Source organism: Cyclopterus lumpus, chromosome 15 (genome assembly GCF_009769545.1).
Source record: "Cyclopterus lumpus isolate fCycLum1 chromosome 15, fCycLum1.pri, whole genome shotgun sequence".
Taxonomy (NCBI): domain Eukaryota; kingdom Metazoa; phylum Chordata; class Actinopteri; order Perciformes; family Cyclopteridae; genus Cyclopterus; species Cyclopterus lumpus.
In genome coordinates this window covers 20302768-20313062 of record NC_046980.1, presented here as the reverse complement: position 1 = coordinate 20313062, position 10295 = coordinate 20302768, and the positions used below count along the sequence as shown (strand labels likewise).

Sequence of the window (10295 nt, the reverse complement as noted above, 5' to 3'; positions counted from 1 at the left end):
ATTAATAAATGGATAATAGTCACGAATCAGGGTTAAGGTTTATTATCCTAAAGTCACAAAGAGGAATTTGACATTTTGTGGCGATTTTTGGCGTTGTTTTAAAGCACCCAGAGTGCCTTTAGAAAACCTCTCATTTTACTGCGGCATGGTCTCTGTCTTCCCCGCGTGGTTCTGGTTCTATCCAGCAGAGTGGCATTTGATCTGTGTTGGTGACAATGTTTATTTGTTTTACACCCCCCTGATCACATTTCAAAGCCAAAAGTCTTGTTCTCTATTGTGCGGATGATAGTTTAGATGTTATTGTTGGTAGATCTCCAACATATTTTGTTAAATATTAACAGTTACAATATGCATTTTGCTGTTGGTACACCCAACACCATCTCCAGGGTGGTTACAACTTTTTCCACCTATGTATTGAACATTTTCTGAATCAAACTTATGAAACAAAACATTGTGTTTCGTTTGGGCCTGTACTAGTAACTGTGTCCCACCGCCACCTATGAAAATCAACACTCCTCCAGACCGTCTCAGCCTGAGCTACCGACGCATCCAACGGATTTTCCATTGGATCTGGGCTCCTAAACAATTTCCATTTTAAAATTCCAGGTGTCATTCCCTCGGATGGTGCAGACACATCGCTCATCAACCTCCGTTTACAGCAGAACACCACAGATTATGTAATACTCCGTAGTTCATTCAGGGCTACAGGCCAGTGCTTTTATACCGTATGCTGAGGACGGGCCCCATGCCAAGTAGTGCCACAAGGCAGCTGGGGCTTCTCTGTGCCCATGACACACTGTCCCTCCAGGCTTCTTTTTGTTGTTGTTCTTCCACTGGAGGAGAGCTGAGCTGTAACCTCTGATGTGTTTACTGGTACCAATTTGGGTTTTGTGTCCGGACATCTCGACCCCAACACCTGCTGCACCATCACGGTAAAGGAAATCATAGCCTGAAGTTGTTTTTTTTAAGGATTTTTATTGGGAGAACTACAAAATAAAATGTACAGTACAAAGTTAACAGTCTCACAATCAATTTGTAGTGAACTGACTCCCCAAAAGAAATACCACAACATCGCTGTCTTTTTTTTAAATCCGTTTTGTTACATTCAAAAAGCTTTACTTCTGATAAAGTAGTCAAAAGTACATAGTGCGCATCCCCCTGTACCTACTATGTACAAAACCAAACGCGTTCATCCACTTCCCTCTCCAGCAAACTCGAGACTCTACACTAGATTTCAATATATAAAAAAAAATCTAAAAACAGAGAGCAAAGGGAAATCTAATAAGAGGAATGGGGATTTAGAAGGGTTGCGGTTGTTTTAGTCAGAGGGTCTGAGTGGTAACAACCTTTAAAAAAAAAAAAATTCAGAATCCAACACTACATTCAGTTCAACCGGTGTATAAAAGATGCCATGTAGGAAAAATACTTTATTTGGTTAATTTTAAGGCATGTCAAGATGGTGAACCCCATATAGGCACTACACAATAATACTGGGGCACAAGGGATTGCTACATTCTTTAGCACGTGGCTGGAATCACAGTGTGACCTCGTGCAAACAGAGGAAAAATAAAAAATTAAAAAATACTTTTTGGTTAATTTATTGACTTGGGTTCTTTGTCACTGAAGTCTGATCTAAATCGACAAAAAGAAGTACGGTTTGGACGGTCTGTACAACCACATTGTTTATACATTCTACGGAAACATCTAAATAGGGACCCTTGAAAAAAAAAAAAAAAGAAGCCTTCTACAGCATGACAACCTCAGGAGCAAACAGCAATCACGCAAACTTTTTTTTTTTTAATAAACGTAAACAAGGAAACAAAATTAATGAAATAAATATCATACGTTCTCTTAAATTAAGATTTTTTTTTTTTTTACTCATTTACAATAAAGATAACCGAGTGAAGTTACAAAAAGGAGGAGGAAAAAAAACAAAATATATATATTAATGTGAAAAGAACATACACTCCACTTTATGCAGATTAATAATGGCGACCATAATTTAAACATAAAAGAATATAGATCTATTGCTTCATCATACTTGATAAATACAGTATGGACACAAATTACCAATGTAGCCTATACTTTTTTCACAAGATAATAAATAAGTTAAATAGTCCATAGCCAGTTATGCACAGCTATGTATATCACTCAAAAAACAGCTAAAAAAATATATATTCAACCATCAGCAGTGATTTCCCCAAACAAACCCAACTCAAGAGTGCTTTTTATCCAAGCAACGAACTAGACTAACCAAACAAACCACTGGGTGGCGCTAGGAGAAGACAGGTCTGGAATGGAAGTTGAAGCTTTCAGAGAAGAAAAAGAAAAACACACTTTAATTAAAAAAAAAAGGGGGGGAAATGTTACTTTGAGTCAAGGCATATTCTTGGCAGGATGGGAGGAAATCTGAAAACCGCTCAGTCTCTTCTTGTCAAGTCATGTTAACCCACACATCTAATCCCAGGAAAAAGTGTGGCTTGCCTGATAGAGCAAAAAAGGGAGAGAGAGAAGGGGAAGGGGGGGCTGCCATGAAGCCCTCGGGCAAGGCACTGATGGAATGCCTTCTGTTTGCTATCTAAGTTTTAATACAGCTATATTACATACAAGGAGAGCAGGAAAACATACTAAACTAATGCCAGGTCAAGGACACTTAAATGTTTGAAGATGTATTGATCCCTGTGGGTGAACTTCTCCACTCTGGCCCCCCTCCAGGGAGGTCAGAGGGGGGTCAGCACCCCAGGAGCTGGTAGGGATTCAATGTCTTACTCAAAAAAGGCACACTTCGGCAGGGTGGTTGCTGCTGAAATGGGGGTGGAGGACAGTCTACCTCACTCACTGAACACCCGTGGCTCCTCAAACGACCCTGCCTGACCAGTCCATAAATCCATATGAAAAAAAAGATGAAAAAAAAGAAGCGATTAGTCATCTGAAATCGACAGCCTGCTGAAGATTGGCAAACGCCTTCCAGCGTCCAGACTCGGGGACTCGGAGCCGCTGAGACTTCCGGAAGAGCTGAGGGACCCGCTCGCATAGCTCTCCCGGTCAGAGAGCGAGTCTGGCGGGCTGGGAGGAGCCTCGAACACCGGCGACTCGTTGAGGCGGCGCAGCGCCTGCAAGTGGCTCATGTTGTACGTCGGAGGGGAGGGCGGGCACGCGCTGCTCTGCATGTTCCCATAGTAGGCACTGGTGGAGTGGTTGTTGGCGTAGCCGCTCGGGGTGTGCACAGCCAGCGGGGCCAGTAAGGCTTTTAAGTCCTGTCCGGGAAAGGCGAAGGCACTGTTGATGCAGGACACGGAGTTGGGAGAGAGCACGTCCTCGTAGAAGCTTGATGTGGAGGTGCAGGAGGAGGAGGCGGTGGTGGGCGGCGGCGGGGTCCGGGACATGGGGCTGTCGAGCAGGGGAGACTCGAGTCCGTGGTGGGTGGAGAAGCCGGAGAAGCTGAGGCTGTGGTGAAGCTTTGGTCTGTCCCTCTGGGTGTAGCCGAGCTGCTGCGGCAGGATCTCCCTCTGGTTGTAGCCGCACAGCTCGCGAGCCGACCTGGACTCCCCCGTCTGCATGTTGGTGTTGGCTGCGGGAGACGGCCGGCGCTCGTCGGCGTTGTGGATAAAGTGACACCGGGGACCGTACGGACAGAAACCAATGGTGTGGAAGGTGCGGCACGGCTCCGTTTTGTACTTCGGGTGACGGGACAAGCTCCTCAACTCGTGGTAGCCGTGAGCGAACTGACATTTCTCCCCGTACTTGCACGACCCGTTCTCCTCGAAGGGCCGGCAGAGCTCAGTCTTGTAGCGGGTGGAGTTTATCTGAGAGCCGGGCTTCTGCTGCAACACACCCCGGTCTCCGTTGTCGCTGTAAGCGCGGTCGCGGAACTTGTTCTCCTTGTTCATGAGGGCCGTGGCGCTGCCGTTGCTGCCCGGCGTGTTCTCCTTCAGACTGCCGTATGAGCCCATCGAGTACTGGTTGCCGTTGTTCAACGCCTCCAAGTTGCTGGTCGAGTTTCTGCGGAAAAATCCCGACGTGAAGGGGCCACCAGAGCCCGGAGTCGTTACCGGAGCCCCCACCGCCTTCTTGTCCAGCATGCTGTTGATATGGAGGGCGTTCATGTTCAAGCTTTTATCTTGCTGTAGGAGAGAAAAGACACGAGTTAGCCATGCACGTCTTTTACTTACCAGTTGGACCACATGGTGCGTTCAAGGCTGCATTTGCCTGCAACGTGACAACTTGTTGCGTGCTTCGAAGTCAGCGCGTGCTCGTTGAGCTTCACCCCGAATGCAAAAGTCCCCCATAACTTGTCAAACTGTTACCTTGTAAAGCATTTCCATGTCGTAGAACGCAGACAAGACGGCCGCAGACATCTCGTTTCCCCAAGTTTGCTGCCGCACTCCCTCTTTCATGGAGGACCGACCGGGATCCTTGAACGCGACGTGCGTTAGTTCGTGCCACGACTGGTTTTGGTTGAGGGGAAAAGTTGCCTTTAAAAGTTTGTGAGCAGTTTTAAGTCCGCAGAAGGAGAGAGGACCAAAAAAATGGGTGCTGTGGTGATGGTGGGGGGTTTTGTGTTGTTGAGTCGTAGGTGGCTTTATGTCCTCCCCTCGAGAAGCGCTGAGCCAGAGTGCTGCACTGTGCGCTCGAGCCTTACGCATGGGTATAAATGCCTGGCGGTGGCCAGGGAGGGGCGAACTGAAGTCGGTGCAAAGTTTTGCTAGGAGCCGCCCACTCCCCTCCTCCCGGAGAAAACTTCCATCCACCGGTTGGCCGCCTATTCTCCAACACCACGCCTTGAAATACAACCCCAGCGAACCGCCCTCCTCCTCCTTCACACCCCTCGAAACTTGTTTTCTCTCCCCCTACACTTTTTAATCACACAACCAATTTTGTGGAAGTTGGTTTTGCTTCTTTTTTGGGGGGAGGGGGGGGGGGGTTGACTCGCTGGGAAAGAATGTAGAAACACATCAGGGGGACGTCTACTAAGCATGCTAGCTGTTCTCCAGGAACATTAACCCCACACACACACGCACACACACGCACGCGCACACGCACACGCACACACATCCCCACTTGGGTCACACGTTGAAAAGAATCCAGTGACAATGCAACCCTTCTCCACCAGCACACTTGGAAGCTGACATGTATTTGTAATGGAAGGAAACTGCCTCCTCTCTCTCTCATGGTGAAACCACAAGTATGAGCGGAGAGGAGCCCAGGCAGAGTGCAAGCAACCCGGTTGCATAATCGACTTCCACGGCGCAACAAGCAACCTGTTCCTGGTCCACGACACATGTTCATGCCCACCGCGCTGACACGGCCTACTTTATTGTATAGTCTCAAAACTAAACAGCGTTTTCGCTTTGGTTAAATCTTTTTTTGAGCCCCCTCTTTGAGTTACAACCACCAATCTCAGCCCAGACTGCAGGAATGTGGGTTTTTTTTCTCCTTCTTTTTCAATGTGGCGCCGCAGAGCAACACTGCCCCCATGAGGGCATGATGAGAACTGCGTGGGGAAAAAGAAGACTGGGGCGCCCCCTGCTGGAGCCTCTTCAGATCCCATTTGGCTGTCACACTTATGGTAGAGAAAGGGTCTTTTTTATGTCCTCTAGTTTTTTTTGTGTTTTTTTTTTTTGAAGGGTAAAGCTCCAGAAACAGAGCCATCCATGTTTAGGGATGTTTTTGGTCATTTAACCGCAGCCTAACCGGTCGCCACAGTCTCCCCCCCCCCCCCTCTTGTGAAGTCAATGAGTGCAGTGCGGTCACAATAAGCTGCCCCTGTCTCAGCGTGACGTAACCTTCTCAGGATGGCAGAATGTTCACATGAAAATGTCAAACTACTCCGCTGCGCTCTTGGAGTTATGTCAAGTTAAAAAAAAAAAAAAATTTAAAAAACCACAGTGGAAAGATTGCAGTGTTGGCAGCAGAGGACGGACTTTATATATCGAGACAGGAGGGTGTACAAAAACGCTGTGCGACACAACCAGAAATGGCCGGTTTCTGCGACACCGTTAAGCCTTTTCCATATGGGATCATAATTGGTAGAGTGGTTATGAAAATGTCCTGTATGGTTAACAAAAAAAAGTGGGAGGGGAAATAGCAACCAGCGAAAAACAAGTGACATAAGAGGTTGAAATCTACTACTACCAACCCTAAAATTAGTCTGAGGGCTGCCCCAGGACTATTTGCGCTTTGCAAGTTGTGATAAATAGTTTAATGTGAAGGACAGACGCGGCGAGGCTCCTGAGAAATCCCTTGAACATGTCCTCGTCCGCATATTTTTGTTATTGGGGGATGTTGAGCTGTTCCAAAACATCACGTATGTTTTACTGTAACAGGGAACATGGCTACCAGGGAGGGAGAAGGATCCAGCTGTATTAGAGGGCAGCATGAACACACACACACACACACACAGCGAGCGGACAGTAGTCCATTGTGCTGTCCTCCTAATTACATAACCAGGAAAAGTAGAGGGACGCATAAAAACCCAGTCCAATGGGAGGAATCGTGTAGTAAATGAAATATCGCAGGAAAATAACACCTCGTATAAACATGTAGTAGAAGTCTGGAACACGACTTTGGTGACGTGTCAAGAGAAGACAAACACTTGCCTTCACAATCCCGCGCCCGGGTCGTGAAGCCCGGGTCGTGAAGCCCGGATCGTGAAGCCCGGATCGTGAAGCCGACCCTTTAAATCCCTGACGGACATGGAGGAAGCGGAACGTTTCCGTGTGCTCAATGCAGACACTGTTGGAAGGGTTTCCCCCCCCACCCCCACCCTGAGAGGAGCACAGAAGCCTGAGCTCCAGGCGATGAGGAGTTGTTGTTGTTGTTGTTGTTGTTGTTGTTGTTATGGCTTCCCCAACACACACTCGCACGGCGTCCACACATGCAGCGAGGGAAACAAAATAGGACTTGAGAATCAAGAGTATTGTTAGACACAATGTTTATTTAAAAAAAGATGACATCGAGAAAAAGGGTAATCGTAAAAATGTAAAACACATTTGGTAATCAATGAACATATGCAAGACAAAGTGGGAGACGAGGAAAGAGTTCATTGAAGCATTTATCTGATACTTTTCTTCCATTTCAATATTAGGAACACTGACTTTACACTGAAATTCTTACCCTAAAATAATACAAATTAAAAAGCCAAACGCCGCTACCTCAGCCTCTCCAGCACATCTAGAGACAGAGTGGCCCTCTGGTGCCTCAGCACCAGCCGGGCGTGCTCAATGGGGGAGGAGAACTGGGGCAGGGCAGGGAGGGCGTCCAGGGCCCGCTGGGAGCTATGGGCCTGGGCTCGGGCCCGAGTCGCCAGCGCACCGATCCGGCGGACCTGGTCCGGCCGTGCGATCCCTGGGTCCCCGGTCTGCTCGGCGGGCGGGACGAGGGCGCCAATGTGTCCGTGAAGCAGCTTCACCCACTGGACCGGCTCGGCCCACAGATTCAGGTCCCCCTTCTCGAACAGGACATCCTCTTCGTCCTGGTCACAAGCGAAATGGGAGTCTGGTTACTGGGATGTCGATTCAAAAAAATCAGCGTTATTTGTAGTTTTTTGTTGTTGTTGTTTTTTGTATGGCCACAAGCCGTAAACAAAACAATTCTAAATTGTATACAACAAGAATTTTAGCAAACAAAAATGTACACAGACAGAGAGCAACAGGCATTTTGTTTGTAGTCTTTCAGGCCAAAACGCGGAGATCAAAAACAGAACCCAGTGTTTCCATTCAAATGTAAAGCCGATTTTAAACAAACCTTCGAGACGTCGATTGTTTGGTCGGAGCAAACTATTAGCCAAGTATTATCCAAAGTTTCACGTTGTCCACAAAAGGCAAAACATTTGCCCCTAACGGGAACATCTGGGAAGACCCTGACAGAAGAAACCAGCTGGACCGCCACGCGAGTCAAACGTTTCCAAAACCCAAACATGCTTCCATCCAGCTTCTCTAGTGCATTACTTCAAAAATGTGCCAAAGAAAATATGTGCACACGCACCACATGACCCATATTCTGTAGAAAAAATGGACAGCATCTTACGGCTGAAGATATTTAGGCAACGAGCCACACGTATCCGTTACTTTGCTCACTGCCACTTTAAAAAAAAAAAAAGGGCCTCCCAGCTGTTTGACATCGGCGCCTTGAGTAGAAAGTCGAGACAAAACGAGTGACAGGAGAGCAGAACCCGTGGCGGCTCAAAGCTCTCCTGTCCTGCTGTGAGGAATCCCCTCAGCCTTCGTCCCTGTGAGACCGACCCCCTAACCCCAGGCCTCGAGTGGTGATTCTACAATCCGGGGTGCGGCCACAGAAAATGGAGCTCTGACGGGCCTTCGTGGTCGCCCTCCGCCATCGCACGGTGCCGACAGTGGGAAAAACCTCGCGTGCGAACCAGGCTCACGATTTGCGATGTCGGCTCGAGGTCGTCGCAGCGCCTACTCACCAGACCGGGGGCGTCGTCCTCGGCCGCCTCCTCGCCGGCTTCTTTGTCGCCCAGCAGCCACTCCGTCAGAGCGAGGACACCCGCCGCCGTCTGGCCCCACGGCTCCAAGAGGCGACACAGGAGCCCCGCGCCCGCGTCCAGGGCCACGGGAGGACACACGAACGCACCGGTCACATCTGGGGGAGGGGCAGAAGGAAAAGAACCAAGTCGGTTTGTGTCACCTTTAGTCTGAAGTTCAGCTTCGGAGTGACCCGAAGGACCTCTAGCCTGGGATCTAAGGTGGTGCTCAAGCTCATAATGAGGTAAGAGGGCAGGGAAGCAACAGAGAAAGACAACAAAAATGTAATTAAACCGCAAAAAACGGAGGACGACATTTTGAAAAGAAAGCCCATTGAGATATACTTTGATACATCTTTGTTTTGCTTCTTCTTTCCTTCTTTTTTTTTCCTTTCCAGCAGACTAGCACAAGAAAACTGGTTAAAAACTACAACTACACACGTGGAGACGCAGTCTGTCTTAAGTTCTTAGCTAGTTAGAACTACTAGTGACTTACTTAATCGGGGCGCGTCGTTAAAACGTCAGTTCATTACTTATTATTAAATTAAATATTTTGTGTATAGCCCAAAATCACAAACTAGCCTCAGAGGGCTTTACAGTCTCTACACATACGACATCCCTGACCTTTGACCTCACATCGGTTCAGGAAAAAGTCCCAACAGCTGACGTTTCATATCTAACAAATGCTATGCATCTATTTCTGAAAATGTCATCACTACAGAAATCATTGTCATTTTGTGTTTTAATGTGTTGATCTAGTGTGAATCTTCTCTTAGTAATATCACAGTGTGACTAAGTATAAACTGTTTTTTTCTGGATAGCATATTCATCAATAGTATTAGAATTACTCGCTTCTAAAATGATTAGGATGGTTACTGGAAGGGCATGTGAGCCGTATTCAATAGAATATTTTTATTTACCAAATTGAACACACACACACACACACACACACACACACACACACGATCTCAATAAGCTCCGTTTTCACAGTTCGGCAGGACACTTTTTGTCAAATTCAGATGCAGTAAAAAAACAAAAAAAACAATGTGCGCTTCCCTGTTTACTAATGAATGGATGCGTGAGTACGACTGTATCACGTGGTTCTTACATTCGGCGACTGAATGAATTACGTTGCATTTTGACGCAGGCTATTTTTGTAGCCCTAATGCCGCTGCACATATTCGGAGGTCCGGTCACGAGACCACGCTGCCTGTGTTCTACACGAGAGGCGAGGACACGCAGTTGTCCACGCAGCGACGCAGAGGTTGTGCGTGTGTGTGTGTGTGTGTGCGTGCGTTGTTCTTCCACCTTGACCATCCTCACCGCACCCGACACCCAGATAACACCAGACACTTCAAAGGGCTAGCCAAAACACTACCACCATGGGAAGAGAGGAGGGAGGGAGGTGTACAGACTACACATCAGCACACATACAGTATAACACACACACACACACACACACACACACACACGGTTGGGAAGCCAGATTGCTTTTCCTTTAGAGAGGAGGCGTAACATCAGAGCAGAGCCTGAAGTCTGACCCGCTCTGTGAACATTAGAGGCTGCTGATTGTACCGCATTAGAGCAGATTTAAGAGTTCAGGAGGATGAGTGACGAATTCCTTTCTTTACCGAGAAGCCGCCTCTCTCTCTCTCTCTGGGACAGCCCAGCCTCTGATGTCAAGCCTTTACAGCCCCTCCTGCCCTCCCCTTGCGAACACTTGAAAAGGGACATAATAGGAAATTTTAGCTGCATTCAATCTATCTGCTTTTCTACGGCGGTTTCACACGTCGCTTAATGCGATTTCCCC

At 47.6% G+C, this 10295-nt stretch overlaps 2 protein-coding genes across 2 annotated transcripts in view; both read right to left on the bottom strand.

Moving 5' to 3' along the window:
• Positions 1-1400: 1400 nt before the first annotated feature.
• zfp36l2 (zinc finger protein 36, C3H type-like 2) lies at positions 1401-4665 on the bottom strand. Its single transcript, XM_034552373.1, has 2 exons — positions 4308-4665; positions 1401-4124 (listed from the first exon to the last, which is right to left on the bottom strand). The coding sequence occupies exons 1-2, from the start codon at positions 4644-4646 to the stop codon at positions 2922-2924; spliced, it is 1542 nt and encodes a 513-aa protein (XP_034408264.1). The 5' UTR covers positions 4647-4665; the 3' UTR covers positions 1401-2921.
• Positions 4666-6917: 2252 nt separating this feature from the next.
• thada (THADA armadillo repeat containing) overlaps positions 6918-10295 on the bottom strand; it is a 72820-nt gene continuing 69442 nt past the window's right edge. Inside the window, exons 37-38 of the mRNA XM_034551467.1 lie at positions 8429-8604; positions 6918-7474 (exon numbers count right to left, since the gene is read on the bottom strand). Of these exons, the coding sequence (XP_034407358.1) occupies positions 7151-7474; positions 8429-8604 (500 nt within the window). The 3' untranslated portion in view covers positions 6918-7150. The remainder of the gene's footprint in view (positions 7475-8428; positions 8605-10295) is intronic.

Bases quoted from the DNA above. Each gene is read 5' to 3' on its own strand.
- zfp36l2 (XM_034552373.1), bottom strand. From the start codon at position 4,646: ATGCGTAAGGCTCGAGCGCACAGTGCAGCACTCTGGCTCAGCGCTTCT. The intron at 4,125-4,307 runs GTAACAGTTTGA...TCTCTCCTACAG, and splicing joins ACATGGAAATGCTTTACAAG to CAAGATAAAAGCTTGAACAT.